Below are 25,341 nucleotides of genomic sequence, written 5' to 3' on the forward strand. Positions count from 1 at the left end.
AGCAGTCATTTCAGGTCTGGCCCCGTCAAGACAGAGAATGTTGTCTGTGTGAATCTCATGGAAAAGAGGAGATATTTGACTAAACACATGTTTTCTGCCAGAACCTTCAAAGGGATATGAAACTAGAGGACAATATCTGTCTCCAAGTCTGAGGAATTTATGAATGGGTGAGTACACAAGTTGGCATTATTTAGATTATCTGCTAAACGACGCGCAATAGGACTGCTCTATGGCTGTGTATTCTGTAATTTACACAAAGTGTTTTATGTAAGATCAGACATTCTAGGGCTAGCACTGCATACAACTCACAAATCATGTTCTTATGACATTCCACAAGATGGCGCCATATCACTAGAGCATTTTGTTCCATAAAGCTAAAGTTCCCACAATGATATTTGGTGGTGGTTTTTATTTTTTTAAAGTGCATTTCAACAAGGTATGAAAAATCTGATATTGGACATATTAAAATGAATGTTCTTTTTGCCATAGTGGTTCTCAAAATGTTAATAGAGAAGGACCTGATATGTATGGCTGCGGACCCCCCTCCCATCACCCCCCAAAAACATGTTGTGCCAGGGGCCTCCAGTCCAGAAGTAAAGATTTGAGTTAAAAAGTGTTCGCTTTAAAATAAAAAATATATATTCAAGATTTGCACAAACAAAAACAAAAAATAAGATCACAAACTCACAGCGTGGCACGCACTGAGCTTTTTATATCTGTTATTTTTTTGCGGTGCTCCTGGAAGGATCTAAGCTCCAACAAATGGCTTTGTCCGTATGTACACCCAGGGTCACTTTGGCCAAGCTTCGCAGGATGCTTAATGAAATGAATTCATAAATAGCAGCGCTCGCATCAACGTATAAATAGGTTAAAGTGGTTAAAATGATTGTCGCTATATCAACTCATTTTGCTGGAGCGCCACTTTGAGTGCTCAACCCAACCAGTGCTCCACAGAATTGTTTATCACGCCACAACAACTCAATGTATCTTTCTTTTTACCCTCATGGCCTTAAAGCAGGATGAAACTATCTCTTACAATTACCACAATTTAGACTGAGCATTAGATAACATATTTATACTGAATCTATTTATAGCTGTGGCATTTTCAATTGAAAACAAAGTAGCAAATGTTCTAGAAAAGCAATAGATTGTCCCACTAAATCTGATTACAACAATGTATGAATGTCCTTTGGTCTGTAAAAGAAAGTATTTGAATGCCACAAGAATAAGTTATTATTTTGATTCAACAATTTCCAGTAGTTTCCAAGGTGATGCCACTAAATTGCAGTTGGCAACGTTACTTATATTTCTCAATAGTGTTATGCTTCATCTTGATTCAGTGGGAATAATACATTTTCTTCTCCCTCACACTTTTATTGTGGTAGTTTTCTAGTTATTGTAGCAGTAGACTTGGCGCAACTCATTGCACAGCAGTGAATTCCAGATTGCATGGATCTTGAGGGAGCAGTTGGTGATAGGCTGCTGCCAGGGAAAATACTAGTTGTATACGAAGTACCAATATTGGTAAAAAGAACAAACCATTTATGTGCTTTGTAGTTTTGTTTTATATAATGTTATAACTGTTAAAAAATGCTACATTTAACTATAAAAGCATTGTAGTGTCTACATAGCTGGAGTGTTAATTTAATTGATTCAGTTAAACTTAACATGTCAGATTTTACGATGTACTAATGCTACTACTATAAATAACTACATATTTAGCAGCTATTGGGCCAACCAGTGAAGTGATACCTCAGTGCGAGTGAGCATCCAGTAGGCCTACTGGGTAAGAGTAAATTGGATGTAAATGTAAGTTTAGCATCTATTGTCATCGTTCATTCTCAATAATAGTCTTGTATCCCTTTGCGTTTCAGTGAGTTATTTGTGGTGTGTAGATTGAGGACAATTGGTCTTCGTGCAAACACAAACCCACAGCAGCTGTACTACAAAGGCCAGAGAGGCCTCATGCATCTCCAGCGATCCAGGTTATCTAATACTCTTTTAACAGTACAATAAAAGAGACAGATTTAGCCTCAGGCAATAAGAGAATCAAAACCCTGGTGCTGCTCATTCAGGGATAGCACTGCTTAACCTTCTCAGAGAGATGCTATCACATTTAACCACTTAAGCCCAATATACTTAGTCAAAAGACGAGCAGTGAAACATAGCTGATATACAATCTCATAATGGGTCACATTGTTAGCTTGTAGATCTTACATTTTTACTATATACACAGAAATGGATGCCAGAATTAATGTGTAGCCTACCTAAGACACCTGAGCAGTCGAAGCTGGTGCCTAAGAAACATGTCCAGTCACAGACTCACAGTTTGCATAAATAAACAACAGCATGGAATAAAGCACCATTTTATTCCGTGATATAAAATAAATAAATAATAGTTCTATAAAAGTCCTATTAGCGCCACTGCAAAAGATTGAACCATGGATTATATTTACTATCACCATACAGAAGTGATTCAATTATTTGTATCCCTCTGCTCTTTGATCAAGAAAAGTGTCTGCTGCCCTTTTTAGGTGGCTATATCCGCCCGTCATGAGTCATTCTTCAACAGGGGGTTGAAATTGATAGCCTCTGTGCAACTGCTTTAGATTGTGTCTAAGCTGCGGGCACCAGTGCCAAGATACCACTGTGTGCTTTGTTTGCTCTGCGACTGCATGGTGGCCTTAACGGAGCTCGCCGGCCACGCTGAGTGTTCACCTTGGGGTTAAATCAGTGCCTGGGCTGACCCTGCAGCTGTTTCAGCCACTCTTTGGCTGAAAATATATCAAAACAGATATTTAGACCCAATAATCGACTGAAATCTGCTCAAGAAGCAGGGTTTATAATACCTATATTATACCTTTTTTCTTTCTTATACGGTATATCAATTAATCAATTTGTTGATTTTGCAATCGACTAGTCTGTAGTCGTATGCTGATTAGCCACATAGTCCTATATTTGTTTACACTTTATTGTCCAATGGTGTCATCAAGAATTGCAGAAATAGCTCATAACGTGTCGCATTGCAACGCGATGTGGTCTTGTAGATCTTCTATAAAAAGTTCATTCATTGGCAACATTTGAAATAATCGTGGTATTGATTTGAAGTCATATCACACAGCCCTCACCACTCTGGCTCACCCTACCCTATTCACGATATTCCTGGCCATTCTATGGAGGCTGCCATTTTCCTTTTACAGAGGGCGCTGGAGCATTTTTAAACATCTTTTCACTTCCTCCCAAGTCGAAGAACAAGAGATCCCAAGGAAGTGACAGGGAATTGTCTGTTGCCAGATATTGCCAGAGACAAGCGGCCAGGTCTATGAATAATAAGCCCAATAGAATTAACTAGGTTCAGTTTTACTACTTTACATTTACATTTGAAAATAGCAGATCAGCAAGCTCACAATGTGTCACATTGTGACACATTGTGAGCTTGTATATTTGCTATTTAAAAAATATAGAGGAAAGAAAAAACGAAAATAATTTGAATATTTTTGAAACATTTTAACAACACAAATCTGTGTGGCGGTCCCTGGCACCACATATTTTCAGATGGGGGTCTGCGACTGTGGACAAATCTGTTAATCTGGGGTCCTTGATATGAAAAGATTTGGGAACCACTGGTTTAAAAAATATTAGAAAGTAAGCCCAATAAACAATGACACCAATTGCTTATTATAAGCAGACATGGCAACACCGGTTCATTCAGAGCCAAGAGCCCAGAGCGCCTCTACTGACACTTTAATGCAAGGACACAGGAAACCAAATGATGTTTTTTATTTTCTTTCAGGATATGAACAGGAAGCCGGAGGCGGGGCCAGGAATATCGTGAATACACCGAACCTGGACAGCCTAATTCACCCTTTGTTAGGCTCCTGGTTGGTCCCTGACTGACCAACCAGCAGGCTCTATCTGCCTTGTCCCGCCCTGGTTCCGCCTTTTTATGTTGAATTAGCTAAAACCTATTTTTTGAGAAATAAAAAACATTTAAAAGCATGCTGATTCACTATGCTGCCATTGAGCAGCTCCAATTGACTGAAACAAAGTTTGAAATTAGAATTGAGCACACAGAATAACAATATGAAGCAACTGAATTAACATGGCAGTGGATGGAATGTCCCACTGAATGTCCCTCCAAGACACAGCAACCAATGGGTGTGGAGAGGGGCAGGACAATGGGCGGGACTTGACAAAGGGTGAATTAGGATCAGTCAATGTTGACCTCAAAGCCCAGATAGAGGCAAGAACCTCTTTTCCAGGTGATTTGCCCAGGTGAGCGTGGTTTTAAGGTTAGGTTTACTTTAGGCATAGTTTCTGTGAGGTTAAGAGGCTCTTCCAGACAGAGAGAGCATGCTCTCTGAAAAAACAATGACATTGTCCTCAAATCTCTTGCATGAACCCTAGTCTACTAATCAGGTTATGCAGGATGAATCCCTTACAGCAGAACCAATCTAAACAGGGCTTGTGTGTTACACATTTAGCTTGCCACAAACCCTAAAGAAAACAGACTGTAACACTATCTTCTCTTTGTGTGTAATGATGTTTAATCATATTTAACCACATTATGCCTAGTGGCCCTATTCTGGGCATGTCATAGGCAAATATTTGGTGAAAATATGCAAACATTCAGCGAAAATAGCCAAGCTTGTACTGTAACTGTAATGCTTGTACTGGCTATTTTGATTGCCTATTGTCAGCGAAGATGTTTTGTGTAGAGGGAAAAATGAGGAGGCCAAATACAGACACCTGGGAGACCCCAGTCAATAATACAGTATACTATACTAGTAAGACGCTGCAGGGCGCCACGCGACCTCACGCCATGTCTTGGCCATCTGGCCAGTAATGTACTGGATATCGGACCAGTTACCCATATATGGAGACCCCTGGTACCCATATATGGAGATCCATGTACTGTTTATGGAGATATGTAACCTGACTCCGCCAGATGGTGGCAGTAGTGCGTATACTGCATATACCGCACTACTTTTACCATCTGGGCTTGCTCGGGCAGACCCGATGTAAGGGGCGGGCCATTTTTTCAAGTTCTTTAGCAGGTGATTGGATGGGGCCGTCTGTCTATCACAGTCTGGGAGTGCCAACTCCAACCACTCATATTGGCCTGTCTGCATTAACAGAATCCGCCTCCTGGGTTTCCACGTGGTCTGCAGTCAGACTCTATTGGCTCAGAGCCGCTCAGAGCCCGCCTGTAGCTGCCGCTGATTGGTCCGGCCCGGGACTTTACGAGTGACATCAACTCTCCCTGAGCAGGTTCAGATGGTAAAGTAGGGCGGTACGCACTACTGCCACCATCTGACGGAGTCAGGTTAGGAGATATGCTGTGAGAGCCCAAACATGCTTACTCAGTTATTCGTTATGTAAAAGTCCTATGACGTCTATGACATCTGACATCATACATACAATCCCTTTAATGCCCATACATGGAGATCCCTGTCTGTAGAACTAGCCATATATGGATTCTGTTTGTGTGGTATGTGGCCGATGTGGCCTCCATATATGGGCATTCCCATATGAAGTCATATTAGATGTGGGCTTAATATTGATGACATCAGGGATCTCCATGTATGGGCATAAAAGGGATTATGTTAGTGTGGTTCCCCTGACATCACAGTGAAGTCAGAGTGTGATGTCAGAGCAGCAAACCCATTCTGTTAGAGTGGTTCCCCTGACACTCAGTGATGTCGGCTGTGATGTTACAGTGATGTGTCAGGGGAACCACAGTGTCAGGCGTTATAGACAGAGATACGGGCAAGCTGTGACCGTTCACATGCTAAACAATAAGCCTAAAGTTCAAGTGGTTAAGCTGTAGCCTATTTCTTTTTTTTTATAATGTACAGGGCTAAAATAAGATTTATATATGTAGTTGATTTTCCGTTAACTTTATTATTCAGTTTCTGTATACCAAGCAAGTGTTTAACCATTGAAAGGCCAACTGAACCTCTCTAGATTTAGCAGGTGGCTTGAGAGGAATGTTAACCAGGTTTTCAAAAGGTGATGAATAAAAGTGGTTCATATAAGTTCACAAACAGAAACACATGCCTACATGTTGATCAACCTAGAGTCTCAGTGCTCTTGCTTACCCACAGAGGGGGCAGCTGAGACGGCTATCATTGGTGCAGCTCTGGAGGCAGTGGGCACAGAAGATGTGGTAGCAACAGTCCAAGAGACATGGGTGCTGGCACTGTTCATGGCATAGGTGACAGACCAGGGGATGATCATTTGCACAATCCACATCACACAGGTTATTCACATTGGCGAATGCTCCCTTTGCCATCTGCAATGGAGAGGCAGGGTGTCAAATAGTATAGTAGTGTCAATAGTCACAGAATATTATTTGTTGTCCAAGTGCATTATCACCTAACCTTCACTGTTAAAAGTTTGTCTTCAACTCTGAAACTGAATAATCATAAGTAGGCTACTAACTTTGATCAAGTCTGTAGATGAAACAAACAAGTAAAGTAGGTTCCCAAGTTAACTACAGTAGCTTCTTTTTCTTACCTTCTCGGCCATGTCAGCAGTGCTCAAGAGCTGCAGTAGAAACAAAAACACATTCCATAGTCATAGATTGCATGAAAGTAACAGCAGCACCCCATGCGTTTGTTTAATGCCAACATTACAGCCACCTTCTGTGAGTCCTACTGTAAACGTATTGGTTAGTAGTCTGTCTACTGGAGCCACTGTCTCACCGTTCACTGGTGCTGTCAGCTACCCCCAGCAGGAATGACAGCTATGCAGAAACTCTTCAATAGTGGCCGATGGGGAACGAACAGCAAGCAGCTGACAGCAAGGGGACAAAGGGGAGAGGGTAGGGGTCTTACCAAAGTGCAAAAGGGAATTCATATTCCTGTCATTAGGGTAGTCTATAGTTCAGAATACAGTAGAATAGACATACACATATAATTATCCCAGTGGAGTGGTGCTATATTTTGTCATGTCATTTCCCCCCACATGGAAACAAAGGTATTTTGTAGGCTACACATTCAGAAGCAACAATACCTCTGTGAACTGTATCTCTAGAGTTGTTATGTTGGCAAATATTAATTTGTGATGAGTCAGTGTCTGTCAGTTCCATATTATGCTGTGTTGCCCTAATACAGTAGCAGCAGATGTTAATTGAAAATGGATTCCACATTTAAATCTTGTGAAGTGAAGTCTGTTGATGAATTTGATCCACACTCACACTCCATGGTAATAATGTAAAACAAATGTATACATTAAAAATACATAAATCATATCGCATAACCTATTGACGCACTAGAAAACTGTTAATAAAAGCAAAACATAGCTTGCCTTTAACTTACATCTGGGGAATAAAAGTTGCATCTTGATCATGACTTAGAATCGATTCCAGATGAGATACATCGATGAGTGCATCGATTGCTCAGCGGGGTATTATACTTCCTGCGCAGCCTTTCCTCCTTCTTTTCTGCCAAACTTGTCAGTCATGGCTCCGATTGTGAGTACTCAAATGTGTCCGTCCACAGTGTGTTCTCTGTTCATTCTGGCTTGTCTTCTTAACACACACGTGTGTATTTAGTGCCCGTACAGGAATACGTCTAGAGCAGTAGTAAAAGGCCCTTTACTGGTCTTTATTTACCTTGTTGCTTCAAACCACGTTGGGCTAATGCTAATATTAGCCAGTGGAGGAGAGGCTAACGTCCAGTAACGTCAGCATAGCCAGCATGTTAGGACTACACTTACACTTACCTGTCGTACAAATAGAGTGTCATTTACTAAATTCACCACTATAAAGGCTCATGCTGCTAAATGCCAGTCTGTGTTTTGTTGTAGCCTTGGATCTCACGTCTGTCATGACTTATGCTCTATGTTTTGGTGTTGATCTCGCTTTAAAACCTCCATCCATTGGCTCAGTAAAGCTAATATCAGCTGTCAGTAAGTTATCTCTTGAGCAGGAAAGAAGCAGCAAGATCTAGTTTCTTTGACTTTATAATTTATAATATTTTATCTATGTAATAGATTGATGTTAATGTGTGACTAACTTTTTATTTTATTTTTTATTTTTTACTTTGTTTACTAACTAGAAAAAGCCAGTGCTGAAGAAGCCGGGTGGGAAGAAGAAAAAGCAGCTCCTAAAGTTCACATTGGACTGCACCCACCCTGTTGAGGATGGCATCATGGACGCTGCCAACTTTGTAAGTAGATTAGTTTAGTTATCTGTTATCGTATTTCCATCTGATCTCTCCCGACATAATGCATAGCAGCTGCAAAGCAAGATCCCTGGACACCAGCACATTGCTGTCTATTGACCACAGTTCAGTCTTGATTCTCACAGGATTGAATGGCTTAAATCAGGCAGAGGACTAGCTATTTAATGAGCCATTGTGATTTTTTTGATTGCAACACAATCAGCTGACTACAGCTGTCACCTTCATAATTTGGCACCTTTTCTCTGTTGCTCACAAGTGAATATTGGGGAAATTTCAGTGTTTTGATTTCAGTATCTTGTTAAAATTCTGTGCTGTACACATCTCTTTTCAACCTCAGGAGCAGTTTCTCCAGGAGCGCATTAAGGTGAATGGCAAAGCAGGAAACCTGGGCGGTGGTGTGGTGTCCATCGAGAGGAGCAAGAGCAAAATTGCTGTGAACTCTGAGGTTCCCTTCTCCAAGAGGTATTGCATGAACTGAATTTATTATGGGGTTTTACACTGAGAAATCTCACAGTTCCTACGTCCCATCATTTTGACTAAGGGAGTCGGAAGGTTAGCTACTCACCCGCGTCACGGTTACTGAGGTTTGTGTTAGGTTTAGGCATAGAGGTTAACATTCACCCACGTCGGCAGGTTAGCTACTCACCCGCGTCGGCAGGTTAGCTACTCACCCGATGTGGACCTGTCGTGCGTCCTCCTGCCTCTTGAGGCTTGGTCGTCCAGCTTGGTGATTGAATGGCGACATTCGTTTCACAAGCTGCTCTTGCACCATTTCTTGTTACTTGCAGGGGAGGTCACATGGAGGCTGTAGTCTTCTGCCCCCTAGGTCAGGGGGGAGAAGACGGTTATACCTTGGTGCATAGGTTTAATTATTTCATACTTTAAAAAAACACACCCACACCAAACTAAGTCCCGGGGTGCAAGTTTTGCTCACCTGTAATTACAATTGTAATTGTGATTTTACCTTTTCTTACACTATATCAAATTTGTCAGCAGTCATATTGTGAAACGCCATGTTATACACTGACAACACATGGGACTTTAACCCATGCACCAAAGGGGAGTAGGGGACTGTACCATTGGTCAAGCGTACTATGGCCCTGATACTCGTAACGTTCGGTATAGATACAAACCTCTATATGTAAGACTGTTTATTATTTTGAGTGTCCTTTCTGGCTACACCATAGTAGTCCAACAGAACTAACAATACACATATTCAAATGACACCATTCTGCATGAAAAGAACCGTGGTGTAGGCTGCAATGTTTTGATTGAAAGCAGTGGAGAACATATGTTTTTAGCCTAGATTATGAGTAGTCAGATTTGCTGACTTGCCGCAAGCCTCAGATCCTATGGAATTTTTATGTGTGGTATAACAAACATAACCTCCCTATGTTTTTACATGTCATACAAAAAATGACATGTGATATAGTTTTGAGATGATAGATAGCCTGTGATTTGTTAGATTTGAGACAGGGATAATAGGGATAGGTAAGTTTCCTTGAATCAATATCTCATTCTTTATTACAGTAAAACAGCATATCTCCAATTATTTTTTTAATTACCTTTGTTGCTATTGCAAATAAGGATGGAAAATGAATGGCAGTGACTGTCATTTACGTCCAGGACTTTAATCAACAGTTTTCTACTGTATATGTATGTACTATGTACACACATGCTCTGGAGCAGACAAATGTTGACAACACATCCAGGAAAAGGTCTGTGAGCATTATTTAAGTAGTGTGGTATACAGTATGCAGGATGCTTGCCAGTGAAATGGATGTGTGAGAGATGCGAGTAGTGAATAGGAAGGGTGTAGTTACCATTTAAAGTTGCATTAGGTAATGTTGTATTATTATTATTAGATAATTCATTATATTCAGACGCCTAAGAATAAGTAAAATTCTCTGGGGTAAGAGAATCGATATAATCAAGCATCTGTCATTGGCCCAGACTAGAGCCCGACCGATACCATTTTTTCCGACCGATACCGATATCCGATGTTGGAGAGTGCTAGAGCACCGATACAGATACCGATACCGATACCGATGTTTTGTAAAAATTCATTTTTTATTCATTTAACTCACTGAACGCCATAAACGTCTTATACGTCTTTGGACCTCGGTGCCATAAACGTCTTTTACGTCTTTTTAATTAATCAAAAGTTTTATCATTTTTTCATAATTGTCATTTCAAAAAAATCGCTCTAGAAGTTGGCCATATGCCTCCGTGACCTGAGCGATACGGCCGATTTGACTGTAGCACCAGTGTAACACAGTCCGGCGGAAAATCGGTATAGCCGAAGATTGGTTCCGGCCGTTTAAATGTTATCTAAAACGTTCGTTTATACACTTTCCCGTGCATCCCTGACGAACTATAAGTACTCAAAAAACGCAGAAAATTCTCAGGATTCCAGCGTTCTTCTCTACCTATCCTTGATCGCGATCGCCAGGGTTCCGAAGTGTGTAGCATGCTAGCTAAAAGGCCTGGCCAAAATGTAAACAACAGGCCCAAACCAAAAAAAAGATGGACGTCTTCTTCCTTCTTCTGTTAGTTGATCAGATAGTAGGAGACCACCCTCTGGTGGTTTTCAAATGGTATTTCACTCCAGATTGCACACAGGGCCCATCACAGCACACACATATGATGATGATCAAGACATCTTACACATGTTCTATTGAAGCCCAAATCTAATGATAGGATATATATATATATATAAATATACATGTTTTCCTTTGTAAGAGGGGTAGTGTGGCTTTCGATAGAAGCATAGATTTATATATGTAATTTAAGTACAAAATATGATTTTGGCCCCCATAAAAAGGCAAAATTAAGCAAAATGGCTGGCACCAGTTTTGTAGATTTTGAATAAAGGGTGGCATTCACTGAGTTTAAGATCATTTAATTGACTGCTCGCTCCTCTCTGTGGATTTTCACATAGGCCTACACACCTTCCTTCACCGCAACATGAAAAATCAGAGTTAGACGTGCATGTGGTGAGTGAACGACACACGAGAGGCAGCAGCTCCAGTAGTGTTGGCTTGCATCTTGGACTATTATACTGCACTCTGCTGGATAATTCTGGTATTGCCCACACATAGGCCTATATAACTCAGGGTTTCATGCTCTATCCGCAGACACGTTACAGACAATTAATATATCGGATATCGGTGGAATAATTCACCGATGTTCGATACCCTTCCGATTGCTCCAAAACGACCGATATATCGAATTGACCGATATATCGGTCGGGCTCTAGCCCAGACCTCACCACGTCTGCTAGTGATAGATTAATTGAATACTTAAACAGTCAGAAATGTAAGCAGCACTAGGTAGAGGCAGACATTTAGGCAAAATGATAGAAGCTTTTCAGTGTCCCTTATTAATGTAGAGCCCTGGGGGACCCCGGTCAACTAAATATATAAGGTTTAAGGGGTTAAGTGGACCCGGCATGAATACAGAGTAGTCCTAGAGCTTAAACCATGAAGAAATGTACACTTTATCGTTGCTGTCAGAAACCTTGCATCTCTCTATATTTAAAAATTTGCAAATGAATGCCTTACTTTGTTGTGAAAAAAGTCACAAAAGTACACTGTATAAGCTCACAATGAATTTTACCAATTGTGTGCTTGTAGATCAGCTAACCGATGAAACGTATTAATAAGAGTTTGTGACTAGTATATAACAATGATATTGGATCGGATCAAGGAAGAGTGGGCACCTCAATGTTAATTATTATTATTATTATTACTAGAAGCTCGGCCGCCCGAGCGTCTAGTCGGCGCCCTGGCCAACTCTGGAACAATGTATATAGGGGATGAATGCCCCGCCCTTTAATGCAAACCCCATTATACCTGTTGTCATAGGATCTGTTTTGACCATCTGTTTGCGTGTGTCCATTTATGCCCATATATGGGGATATCTATCTGTCTACGTCCATTTTATGTCCATATATGGAGATCTCTGTAGGACCCGTTTTGACCATCTGTTTGCCTGTGTCCATTTATGCCCATACATGGAGTTATCTGTCTGTCTGCGTCCATTTTATGCCCATATATGGAGATCTCTGTAGGACCTGTATTGACCATCTGTTTGCCTGTGTCCATTTATACTGTCCATTTATACTGTCTGTCTGCATCCATTTCATGCCCATATATGGAGATCTCTGTATCTGTTTGTCTGTGTCCCTTTATGCCCATTATGGAGATCTCTGTATCGGTCTGTGCCTCCGACTGTGTTGCAGACACAGGCGGCCATTTTATGCCCATATATGGAGATCTTTGACCATCTGTTTGCCTGTGTCCATTTATGCTCATATATGGAGATATCCGTATCTGTCTGTTTGCATCCATTTTATGCCCATGGCGGGGAACGCGCATGCCTAATTTGAAATAGGGAATGAATGCCCCACTCTTTAATGCAAACCCCATTATACCTGTTGTCATAAGAGCCGTTTTGCCCATATGTTTGCCTGTGTCCTTTTATGCCCATATAGGAACATCAGAATACGTAACCATGGCATTTTTTGTTGACTCATGTGGTGTACGTGATCTCAGAGCCTTTTATGAAGTGATGTCACAATGAGTCAGCGCTTGCGCCGATTTCCTCCGGAACAGCCTGATGTCAACAATCAGCTCCGCATAAGGAGATTCCGAACGTTTTGCGCCGGTTTCGGAAAATCGCGAGTCGGGTCGGGTCGAGGCCCGGCACTGCACTCCGCGCGGCAGCGGGGAACGCGCGTGCCGAATCTGAAGCCGGTGGGACGAACGGTTCTCGAGATACGCGGATTACAAACAGACACGCAGACAGACAGAGATTTGTCGCATTTATAGATAGATTATAAAACAATTATATAATTTGTAAAAAGGTCTGAAGTAATGTAAAGTGTACATTATTTGAACATTTGACATTAAGGCCTTAATAATTGTATCTATTGAGATGAGTGTTGTTGAATTATTGACTCCAATACGCTATTAATTAAAATGTACCAGAAGGTTTTTTTTTTCTTTTTTTTTTTTAACTGGCAGTCTTGACTGATGGGGAGAGATGGTCCGGTTGAGGTGGCATCGCCCCTTCGCCCCCATGTGACACCGGGCCTGATGCCAACACAGGACTGACATTTTATACACAATTATCCAATGTCAAAATATGGTTCAACAGTTTTAATTGCTAGGTTGCACTCTTGACTCAAGATGATGTGAACCGTGCTGGCCTGGCTAGATTTGTTTGCATACTTTACAACTACTAACAAGAACAGCAAGATTGTTGAAGGGCCAAGGGGGCAGAATGGGCTCAGTTCAGCTGTATTGACTTCTCACTTTCCAAGTCCTGAAAAAGCTTTCTGACCTTAGCTTATAGTTACTGAATGGTGAGTTAATAAAATAAAATAAAAACGCTTGCTGATTATCTGATACAATTGGCATGCACATTGCACACCATATCAGATTAGCACAACAAAACCATCTATTCACTCAGCAGAGATGGAAATTATGACATATATGAAATATAAGTCCCACCATGGTCAAATAGTATTCATAAATATAGTTTTAACCTGCTTGACCCTTCAAATTAGTCTGCACTTTTGTTTGTCTTGTCATATGTGGAACAAGTTCTTTCTACGTTTACTTTCAGGCAGTCCATTTGTCCCTGCACATACAGTAGGTTAAATGAACATTTGTGATTGATTTGTAAATCAAATTTGGGCCCAGATTCGTGCTGTATACAGAAAGTACATTTTGTACAAGTTGTCTGTTTTTATAATCCTAAAATGAGCTGTTAATCTTTGCCTTATTTAATAAGTAAAAAGAACTTGGCAATAAAAAGATGACATTGCTGTACAATGAGTTTTTAGTCTTAAGCAAAGGGTCTAACAACAAGACGAGTGGATCTCAGGCTACGTGTGGCCAGTCTATGACTCGTCATTTATGACATATCTACATAGACGCAGAGTTTTGTCCATGTGCGCTGAACCCATATCGAGTGCCCCCCCATATCCGTATGATAATGTACATTTTCGAGACTGTAGCCACTGGGGCTGGGAATTACGGCTGGGTGCTTGTGCGTCCCCGTAGCCGTGCTGACGCTGCTGATGCCGCCTATGGCTATGCATATCTATGACCTATGACTCAAAATTTGGGCAAACCCCGATCCAAACCCTGTTGACTTCCATTTCAAAAATTAAGTATTAAGATTAAGATATCATATAACACATTCTGAGAAAATGTATGGAAATAGTGATTGGTTCAGTAGTTAGTAGCAAGTTTAGCCCCGGACAAACAGACAATCTCACAAAGACCCTCTTCTAGATGAATCACCCCTTGCAGAGCTGTGCCATAAATATGGCTGAGCAATTAGTGCATTACTGTTAGGTCTTCACTTCACTCAGTTGATTTATTTTATTCCCACAGAATTTCATTTTGAAAAATACTGTACCTTAAATTCCATTATTAGGAGAAATCGTATTCTTCAAAAAAATATACATTTTGTTGTTGAGTCATCTCCAAATCGAAGATATTTTATGCGAGCAATACATTTACAATTTGGTATAATTTTCTTTTTCATTTAGGAATGATTTACAACCTTGCCTAGGTTAAAACCTTTTCCATAAACTACTTTATCCCTGTCTTCCACCAGATACTTGAAATATCTCACCAAGAAGTACCTGAAGAAGAATAACCTGAGGGATTGGCTGCGGGTGGTCGCCAACACTAAGGAGAGCTATGAGCTGCGCTACTTCCAGATCAACCAGGATGAGGAAGAGGAGGATGAAGAAGATTAGACTAGACTACTATACTTTTAATAAAAAAATGTAAAGACAAAAAGAAATGTGTTCTTTTCTATGTCTTCTTTTCTGGTGTTCCACCCTTTTCATCATTGCTGTCATAGACAGAACAGCAACTACATTTCAACAGGATGATTTTCGTTTATAATAAACCATTTTGTGAAGTGATTATGTGTATAGTAATACAGTAATTATACCTTTAGCTTAGTTCGGATTTTGATATACAAGTGAAACTGTTGTATGTGGCACGTGACGTCTCTGGGGTACCATGAGCCTGGTAACCTTGACAACGGCGCTCTGCTGTGCCACACTAGTACAGGCAGTACACTCTGCTCTCAGTAGCTAATCGGCAGACCTTTATTTTCCACTACCGAGAAATGAAGTTAGGGAAAGGAGCTGTGTGGCTGTGGCCGGGTGTCAACAGGTTCGTTTCTAGTTGCCCCCCACCCAACCCCATCCACTTGACAAGTCATGGTGCACGTCAGAAAACACTAGTTTTTTGCATAACCCCTTAATCACTGAAAATGCGCCTCTACTTGAAATAATTTCCCACAATGTTTTTAAGGTGCATCGGAAAGCTTTGCACTTGATATCCCACCGCCATGGGAATGGGATTGTCAACTCAAGTATCTGATTTCCTTGTGTAAACCTCCAATTCTGCTGACTTGCACGCAGTGGTGTAAAGTAACTAAGTACATTTACTTATAAGTACTGTACTCAAGTACGTGCAGTTTTTAGGTACTTCTACTTTACTGGAGTATTTCCAATTCCAATTGTCAGTACTTTTACTTGTACTCCATTACATCTAAAAGGCAAATCCACCGCTACAATTAATAATTTGTAAACTTTAGTTACTAGTTACTTTGTAGATTAATTCTTATTATTAGAAAACATACATTAACGAATAACGACCCTATATGTACAGTACATTTCGTCCATTTGAAAATAGCTGATCTACAAGCTTGTGATGAGACGCATTGTGAGCTTGTAGATCTGCTATTTTCAAAATGTTGTACTTTTGAACTTGAAATGGGACATTGTGCACAATGACTTCTTTTACTTTTTGTACTTAAAGTAGGCTACATTTTGATACCAATGCTTTTGTAGGCTACTTTTACTAAAGAACATTTTGAATTATGGACTTTTGCTTCTACACTGCAGATACTTTTACTTATGTATTTTAGTACTTTTTCCACCACTGCAAAATAAAATGGGCAGATGCACGACAGGGGAGAGCAGTCGGTCTGTGCGCCAAGTGGCCCCGGCGTCGCCGGTGCGCGGCGTCTGTACATGAGACTAGTTGAAGTGGTAACTAGGGGAGCACGACTAACTAGTTGTGCTGGATGAAATTATGGGATGGATCGTCATGGCAACAGACCAGACGTCACTATCTGGGCATGTGTGTTCCATTTTTGCCTTTCTTATTTTCAGACTGGAAGACTTGGATTACAGAACTGTGGAGGGAAATACATTTATTTTATCTTGCCTTTGCGAGGGAAATAGTTTCAAAAAGATCAAACACACATTTTTTATTTGAACGACGAAAAGATTTCCCCTTTGGTTGGAGAAAGGAGCAGGCTGCGGCATCTGGAGGGTTAACTTTCAGTATTGTCAGCCTGAAGGCTTTTTGGGGGGGTATGAGATAAAGATGCCGGGGTCGCTGAGTAATGAAGACGAGGGACAAGACGACATGGATTTTGAAGACGATATGCCAGGTGAGGGGAAGGGGGAGGAGGCGGGGTGTCCTTCACATATTTAGCGCCGCTACGCCTTTGAATGCGGGGAAAAGGGCTTGTCCTGCGTTCTGAAGAGGAGGAGGGGTGGGGTGCAAGAAGCACAGTCATGCTTATTATTTTTACACGATCCAGTGTCGTACAGTCAGGGGGTACAGGTCTTTATCTAGACTAGCCCGTCCGCGGAGTTCACAACGTGCATTTGGGGCGTATTATTGTGGAACCATTGGGTCTCGGAGTCGGAGGGGGGGAAATGCCTGGTCAAGGATCGACAGCATCCTAGCACAAATTGCAATTGTTTTAGCTATACTCTTAATTAAACATTCGCAGGGTAGTCTGCTAAAGACCTAACTTTGTCCAAAAAAACAAAATATCTGACTTCCAGTAGCTTGGTCTGTTGTGAGTGATATTTCTCCATTGCCCAGGCTATGCTGTAATATTAGTTAACATAACGCTGTTGGAACAACATGTTTAAACATGGACATGCTGCACAAGTGTCCTTTATTTAGCTTTTCTTTCAAGTGAAATCATGTTCTCATTATATAATGCTGTTCTTTTCACATATTGGTCTAATTAGGTCATTATAATGAGGATGACAGGATGCTCTGACTTGGAGGTTTTTCCCCACCATTGGCCGCAGAGGTGTGCTTGTGAAAGCCACGTGTATACAGTAAACATTGCTTGTCAAGTGTCCAGTCAATGCCGCTGTATTCTTCACTCACTTCAATGTTTTAGCTCCAGCCACACAGGCAGTGGTGGGAAAAGTAGCAATACCACAATATAAAAATACTCTATTACAAGTAAAAGGCCTGTGTTCAAAATGTTAGACCTACTTGAGTAAAAGTACAAAACTATTGGCATTAGAAAATAGGTATAGGTCTACTTATACCAAAAGTAAAAGTAGTCTACTAAAATGTTTGAAAATAGCAGATCTACAAGCTCACAACGCCTATGTATAAAATAGGGCTGAAGTGATTAATGTATGTTTTATAATAATGTATATCTGCATGGTAACTACTAGTAACTAAAGGTTTCAAATAATTATAGTGGAGAAAAGTACAATATTTTTCTCCAAGTATATGTAGTGGAGTAGGCCTAGAATATAAAAGTTATAAAAATTGGAAATACTCCAGTAAAGTAAAAAGTACCTCAAAATTGACTTAAGTAAGCTACTTGAATAAATGTACAATTACTTTACACCACTGCATACAGGTCACAGCTTTTGAATTGGACATGCATGCTAGAATATACAATTAGGATTAAGGGAAGTAGCTTGGTGGTTTGCACAAGTGGAACTTAAAGACCTGTCAAAGTGTCTGTCTAGTCACAAAGTCATGTCTACACACTATCAGCCATATCGCAGGTGGCCAACATCATTTGGTGGTCCCTGTATGTTGTGAAAGTTCTAGTTGGATGTCATTATTTTAGTTTGGTGTATGTCTGCACCACCAGCCTATCCATTTAATAAAATACATATACAGAGGTCCTTGAAGTTAATGTGTGAGCTGTGGGTGTCTGGGCGATATTGCAATTTCCCCATTTGTAAGCAAATGCATTTTCTGTCCTTGTCCTTGATGAGATAGACCTATAGATCCTTTAGTTTAGAATAACCTGGCTTCTTCTGGGTTGTCGCTTTGTGACTTCAATTTTCTGAAAGGTAGCTGGGAGCAAATGATTGCCTATATCACACTCTGGCAAACTGCAAGTGGCATGGGACATTTACTTAATGCTGGTTATTATGGTCTTCTGAGCTATAGCTATCCATCACTCCATCCATCTCTGGCAGTCCTAGTCTTAAATCTGTAAGGATGCATTTGCCTTTTCATGGGGTGTCAGTGGCCGCTTGTGATGAAGTGACTTCACTTAAGGATGCCCTCCCCCTGCCAGTCACCATTAGGCACATGTGGCAGTGGCAGTTCAAGTCAATGGGATCAATACATTAATTGCTTTTTAAACTCTAGGTGCTTGCTTTTAATGTTAGATGATATGCCTGTGGTCCTGATTTGCTTTGTTCTCGCTAATTAATCTCATAAGTGTGTGTGTGTGTGTGTGTGTGTGTGTGTGTGTGTGTGTGTGTGTGTGTGTGTGTGTGTGTGTGTGTGTGTGTGTGTGTGTGTGAGAGAGAGAGAGAGAGAGAGAGAGAGAGAGAGAGATTAGTGGGGTGGGTGAAGGTTATGGCAACTCCAGTGTGCAGGGAAAGTTGACAGTGCAATGTTCTTTCCTACTTTTGTACTAAAACATTACATTTCAGAAGCAAAGATATTGCATTATAGATCGATTAGAACCATCAAAGTGCTGGTGTTGGAATTTGGAAATTAGCCTCTGCTAGAAACATGTAAAGACGCTGTGATTGATCTGTGATTTTGAATGTATCTCTTGCACATGAACCAGTACAGTAACAAATGTTTTTGTGCACACTATGCCTTTAATAAGACAGAGAAAAATAAATGTGTGCAAGAGCAAAGAAAGTGTGTGTGTGACTGTGTATGCGTGTGCGTGTGTGTGATATGCCTGCCAGCTCTTGCCTGGGGTAAAATGCAACCACTGATGTGTGTCCCTGTTAATTGAGTAAACACTCATAAGAAAGATAGGGGGGAACTGATTATGGCAGGTGAGTAAGATACAGTATTTGTGTGATTAAATTTGAATGAAGACATTGTCATGTCACCATCAGTCAGACAGTCACATTTGCTTTGTGTCTACCATGTAAATTCGGCTGCTTTTGATTTTGCATAGATGTTGCACAGCAGAGGACTTCACACAATAAGTAATGGAGTCAAGAAATCCCATCACTTTGCCTTGCTTGGTTGCCCTTCTCGGATGGAGACGTTTAGATGTTCAAGAGGAAATTTTGCTGTAGAACATTAACCCTGGCATATCTTAGGCAAATTACACAAAAATTTCAGTTTATGTGTGTGGTTGCCTATAGGGAAACACTCTTTGTTCCCTTCCAACTTTATAGAGTAAACCCCAAAAGTGGATTGAGTTCAATGGAGGAGTGGCGTTATTGAGTAAACCCCCAAAGTCCATTGAGTTCATTGGAGGAGTGGTGCAAGCTTGAGGATTGGTCACATGACATTTTGGCTATCCAGACTATAACTGCAATTTCCCAGAATTGCATCTTTCTCGTTTTCAAAAGCTTTCAAAATAAAACATCTATTTTTCAAAAATAGCCAAACGTGTTGCAAGCACGATTTTTTTGCTATTCGACTTTTTCCGTTATTCGTTGTTGTATAGGGTGACTAACGCAACAATGTTTCATCAACTACAGCACTTGAGCACTACTACTGTGCCTTTGAGTTGCTCCAGTATAATATAAATATGTGAACTGGCATTGGTTGTTATATCACAGACTGAGACTAATATCACAAATCCTTTTGTATTTTTTCTGGACTGCCCCAGCATTTGTGTTTTCTTTTGCAATTGTTTTGTACTTCCCTGAAATTGAAAGATTATCATGGGCTTTTGTGTGCCTACAAATGCTATCCCCAATTGGAAAAGGGTCTATTTCTGGCTCCCTCACTGTGAAAGTTGACACTGCGCGTGCATGTAGCTGATACAGAAAGGATGCGTTCTTGGGTCCATTTGCGGATGCTGCGGTTTGAGCTGTTTGCTAATTGTTTCATTCACCATCAATTACTTGCATTACTTTCTTATCATCCTTTTACACGGTCAAATACGTCCATAACAGAGTACATTTTAATAGCACTATTTTATACTATGTCCCTTCATCATTTTAACGACCAAGATTTCTAATAATAGTGCAAGGGTGTCATCTTTGTCCGAAAGGCTGTTCAAGACAGAGCTACTACAAGCACTTAACCAATGAGGAAGAGAGCCTTTTTGGCTCTCGTCTCTTCTTTCCTCTGTGGCGGGCAGTCTGGGCAACACTAAGTGGGCATTTCCACACGGGGGCTGTCATAGAAAAGGGCTAATGTGTTTTCCTGTAAACCCCTGGTTTTTCTCACCAGGGAGCCGATCATGAATCTCCCCTCTTAATGGATCGTGCCAGTGGCCGAGCCCTTGCAGGAAGGTCACGGCAGCGTTACTAGCGTCTGTCTTGCACTTCACTGAGGGCATGTGGGCCAGCAGTAGCTTCAGTCCTCTTCCAAACAGCACCTGGTGCCAGTGCCCCTGAGCCATAGGACAGAATGACCCCCCCTTCACTCACTCACACACTCACACACACTCAACACCTGGCATCGCCTGGTTGATTCGGCAACCAGACGGGTGGGTTCCCCTGAGGCAATCTCACAGGCCATTTAGTTGTGAGGCTGCCAGAAACAATACTATGACGCTATATTTTCCCCACATTGAGGCAATGCGGTCTTTTACTACACAGCCACACAGTTCTTTTATGCTGTAGCTATGGCTATATTCTTTACACACGTAGGAACATCCTTTACCTTAATGTAACTCCTGAGAGTGTAAAAATGGACCCACTCTTTTTTTAAATAAATTTTACTGTACAAATAGGTCAAATTTGATGTTATGTTGATATTTGCTGCTCCCACACTCACACTGAAGTGTGAACAAAGCTAAAACAAGGAGGGGATGGATAGATAGGTTAGCTGCATTAGTATATAGTCTGGCTAAGCCAGGCTAGAAGCACACTGCTGCAAATATGTGCTGTACAGAGCAGAACCACACAGATATCTTAGAATTACATGAAACATATCTGGCCACCAGTGAGCCAATGGGAAATGTCCTTGTGCCTGGGATACAAGGAGGACCTCAGAATGGAGGACACTTTTGCCAGGCACGCCATGTGGGTAATCAACAGGCCCTTCGCGTGTGTTTACACCAGTGGTTCTCGAACATTTTCATGCTAATGACCCCCCAAAAAATTGATCTGTATTTAGCTGCGGGCACCCTTCTCAAAATGTTTTGTGCCAGGGATCCCAATAGACAACCCAGATTATTCCAGATTTTTCAATTTCTTTTAGAATATTGCAGATCTGAAAGCTCATAGCTTGTAGATCGGCTATTTTCAAATATAGTTCAAATAAGTTTAAAGGGGTTTGATCCCAATGTATATCTTATCCACACTCTGGTAAGAACTGGCATATCTGAAATAATAAAACAGATAGGCAAAAAAACAGATATAGACACGTTGCAAAGTGCACAATACCTTTCTTTGGGCAAATCTAATCTGTGGCAGATTTGCCCAAATATGCCAAATCATAAAAGGTTTGCATGAAACGCCCACATTTTGATGAAACACCATTATTCCTAGGGATGGACATCGGTATCGGCCAATATCAGAAATCGGCAGGTATCATACCAAACCGGCCAAATCGGTGACCGGCAGGTCACTGACATAAATATGCCAAAATCGGCCAATTGTATCTATGGCACTGCACAGCATGATGCTCGGTCCTGTGACTAAGTAAACATTAGCAAGTAGCAGCCAGTCTACTTAGAGGCAGCCTACAGAATACAGATGGTGCTGATTACCTTTGCAATGTAAGGATATATTCCATAATCCTGTGTCAATGTCGTCTCCAAAAAGAAGGGGGGGAAAAAGCATGCGTCACCTGCTTTCCTCCTGCCTAGTCCAGACGGTCATATTAGACTGGATATTGTCTGTGATTTTGGATATTGTACTATTGTGATTGATTTGGCATTAGTGTTCTTCTAGCTTATTGGTACTCAAATTGAAGTATGTCTTGTAGGCATACTTGGCCTGAAACAAAAGGGTATTGGAGCAACCCTATTTTCTAGTTCTTAGCTAAAGAAATCGGTATCGGAAAAATCGGTTTTGGCAGGTCAGACCTTCATAAAACCGGTGGATCGGTATCGGCCAAGAATTTTGCAATCGGTCCATCTCTAATTATTCCACATGGACTGGGCTGATTTCCTAGTCAAAAAGTACTGCAAGAACTCGGCTTTATTTTTCTTAGCTTGAAACCAGTGCCATCTGCTTATGCATCTGAGCCCATTTCATAATCTGTACATCTGACAGAGATGTTATGCTAGCTGAGTTGCCATCATGACTTGCCTGGCAGGCAGCTACAGTAACATACATCCTAGACATTAAAGAGCCCTGCTGTGAGGCATGGCAGTCTAGCCCTTCCCATAACTCAGAGCATCATGTAGAAAGACAGAGATATGAATATATAGGAGACATTGAGAGAAATACACAGTAAGAGAACTAAAGGAAAAGAAAGAGAATAAATAAAGGAAATATAGGAACTATATCAGAAACATTGAAGTGAGAAGAAACAGGCATATATATATATACGCACACACACACACACACACACACACACACACACACACACACACACACACACACACACACACACACACACACACACATATACGGTATATACACATATATATAGTATACATACATATTGAATTGGAGATGGGAGTTACAAACCAGTAGTAGCTGGCTATATCGAAATGGGAGACACCAACTAATCAGCACTTTTGAAGGAGTGAGCCCTTGTATTTGGTTTTCAGAAGAAACTAATAGACTGTTATATTGCCATTGATTAATCCCTTGAAGCCAATGATTTGTGTGTGTGTGTGTGTGTTTGTGTGTGTGCGTGCGTGCGTGCGTGCGTGTGTGCGTGCGCGTGTGTGCGTGCTCACGTGTGTGCTGTCTAAATACAGGATAAGTGGTGTGTGAGGCTTGTGTGCCTGCAGGAACCCCCACGCACATTAGGGAGTAGTGGACTTCAGGGTCAGTGTTGGCTGATTGACTACATGATACATGTGCTGCATATTTTATGGCCACCAGTCAGTGTGTGTGTGTGTGTGTGTGTGTGTGTGTGTGTGTGTGTGTGTGTGTGTGTGTGTGTGTGTGTGTGTTTGTGTGTGTGTGTGCGTGCGTGCGCACAAGTGTGCGTATGCGTGTGTGTCTATATCTACAGAGTTTATGGGAAAGAAAGAGGGACAGTAATATATAAGACAGATAGGGATGAAGAGAGAGAGAGCAACTGACAGGATTCACCCATCATCTGTTTGTGTGTGTGTGTGTGTGTGTGTGTGTGTGTGTGTGTGTGTGTGTGTGTGTGTGTGTGTGTGTGTGTGTGTGTGTGTGTGTGTCTGAGAGAGACAGCTTGTGCGTCTTTATGGTGGTGTATTGGACAGGGCTGCCTCATCACCGTCTCTCCCTTTATGGTACTCCTCTGTGACCCACTGTGGCATCACTGAAGTCTGCCGTGCTCAGCAGTCGGCGTGCTTGTACACAACAGCTCTGAGACAATACAGCTGACAACCTGCAGCGGGCCGCTTTAGTCCCAGCAAGCATTAAAAAGCCGCAAATAGGCTTACTACGCCCCACTGGCACTAGAAAGGGGGTTTCCCATTCAAGATGTTGGGACAGTCACTCCAGTGCACAGTAAAATCCATAGTGTTCATTTAACTCCAGAGATTTTTTAATGGAATTCTGTCTTGTTAAATTAACAGCAGATTTAGCTGTGATTGTGTTTACTGTATCACGTTATGATTTCATGGGACTAACTTATGTTAGCTGTCATAGCTGAGGTGATCATGTTTCGGGCTGTCCATTAACTTTTTCTGCCTTGAACAGTAGACTGACGGGAAATGGAGAGAGAGAGAGATGGGGAGTGACCGCCAGGATCGGGGAGTCAAACCCAGGACACGCTGTCAGGTGCCTGGACCGCGAGACTAGTCGCCCAGGCCAGGGATATGGTTAAAACAGACAGGTTACTTGTTAAAGGTGGCTGATAAGGTAGCCACTGTAGATGAGCTCATCAGCTGCAGATTCCCAGCTTGCAAATATTAGGAGAGAATCTGTGTCCATTTTTCCATTCTTGTGTCTCTGTGTTTTTATGTTCAGATGAGGATGAGGATGGCGAGCGCAACGTCATGCCTCTCACGCCCTTGGATAGCTTCTTCTCTGATGACGACTCCCTCAAACAACCGAAGAAGAAGCCCAAAAAGATCAAAGAGGGGAAAATGCCAAAAGTCAAGAAGAGGAAAAAGGAGGTAAGGAAGGGGGGTGTTCAATTCATGTGCAGCCACTCGTTCCATCTGTCATGACCCCAGCGATACGTACATACTAGGGAGATTCTGTCTTTGAGCTTATACCTCATGTTCTCCGTCTCTGTCATGTCCCCTCCGCTTGGATCAAAGGTGTGCTTTAGCCCCAGAATGCTTCTGTAATCTAAATGGGAGGCTGTGGAGCGTGTCTAGCTTGTGGGCACATTGGCCACCCGTGTCATTGTTGGTGCCAGTGTAAGCTGTACGCAGTAAGAGCCAGCTTAGAGAGTGTGGATGGGTGCCTGTGGCGGTGGAAGTCGTAGTGGTGGCAGCGGAGGTGGCAATGGGAACTATTAGGTCAACTGTGTGTGCATGCCATATGTGTGCTGCCAGCTCAGTGACAGAAATTATAGCTGGGATGGAGGGATTTTAACCACATGAACCCTAGCTGCCCTAGTGTGGTCATGGCATAGCAAAACATTTGGCAGAATAGCAAAACAATAGATTTGGTGTAAAGGGAAGAAAGGTAGGGTTCCTAGTTTAGACTAGGGGAATCCGGTAAACTAATATAGGTTAACTGGTTAACTCCACGCTTCTCCATTGTCTCTGTTAGTCATCATGCCAGATGTCTAAATAGCTCACAGTTTTGTTTTCATTATCATTTAGTCCTTGAGATAGTATA

The 25,341-nt window shown here is 41.5% G+C and overlaps 3 protein-coding genes across 3 annotated transcripts in view; 2 read left to right on the forward strand and 1 right to left on the reverse strand.

Moving 5' to 3' along the window:
• rnf207a (ring finger protein 207a) overlaps nucleotides 1–6,295 on the reverse strand; it is a gene marked incomplete at both ends in the record, with an annotated part of 37,532 nt that extends 31,237 nt beyond the window's left edge. Inside the window, one exon of the mRNA XM_080728290.1 lies at nucleotides 6,102–6,295. Coding sequence (XP_080584416.1) covers nucleotides 6,102–6,295 — 194 coding nt within the window. The remainder of the gene's footprint in view (nucleotides 1–6,101) is intronic.
• A 1,138-nt stretch (nucleotides 6,296–7,433) lies between these two features.
• Nucleotides 7,434–15,014, forward strand: rpl22 (ribosomal protein L22). The gene is made up of 4 exons (XM_080728414.1): nucleotides 7,434–7,477; nucleotides 8,064–8,174; nucleotides 8,527–8,651; nucleotides 14,823–15,014. Exons 1-4 carry the CDS (start codon nucleotides 7,466–7,468, stop codon nucleotides 14,965–14,967), a joined length of 393 nt encoding a protein of 130 aa, XP_080584540.1. The 5' UTR covers nucleotides 7,434–7,465; the 3' UTR covers nucleotides 14,968–15,014.
• Nucleotides 15,015–16,321: 1,307 nt separating this feature from the next.
• Nucleotides 16,322–25,341, forward strand: part of chd5 (chromodomain helicase DNA binding protein 5) — a gene marked incomplete at both ends in the record, with an annotated part of 62,927 nt that continues 53,907 nt past the window's right edge. The window contains 3 exons of the mRNA XM_080727507.1: nucleotides 16,322–16,369; nucleotides 16,586–16,685; nucleotides 24,517–24,665. Coding sequence (XP_080583633.1) covers nucleotides 16,322–16,369; nucleotides 16,586–16,685; nucleotides 24,517–24,665 — 297 coding nt within the window. The remainder of the gene's footprint in view (nucleotides 16,370–16,585; nucleotides 16,686–24,516; nucleotides 24,666–25,341) is intronic.

The sequence above is a fragment of the Nannobrachium achirus genome (genome assembly GCF_963921795.1).
Source record: "Nannobrachium achirus genome assembly, chromosome: 6".
Classification (NCBI taxonomy): Eukaryota; Metazoa; Chordata; class Actinopteri; order Myctophiformes; family Myctophidae; genus Nannobrachium; species Nannobrachium achirus.

Coding starts and splice junctions, on each gene's coding strand:
- rpl22 (XM_080728414.1), top strand. Junction 8,175..8,526: donor TCATGGACGCTGCCAACTTT/GTAAGTAGATTA, acceptor TTTCAACCTCAG/GAGCAGTTTCTCCAGGAGCG. Junction 8,652..14,822: donor GAGGTTCCCTTCTCCAAGAG/GTATTGCATGAA, acceptor GTCTTCCACCAG/ATACTTGAAATATCTCACCA.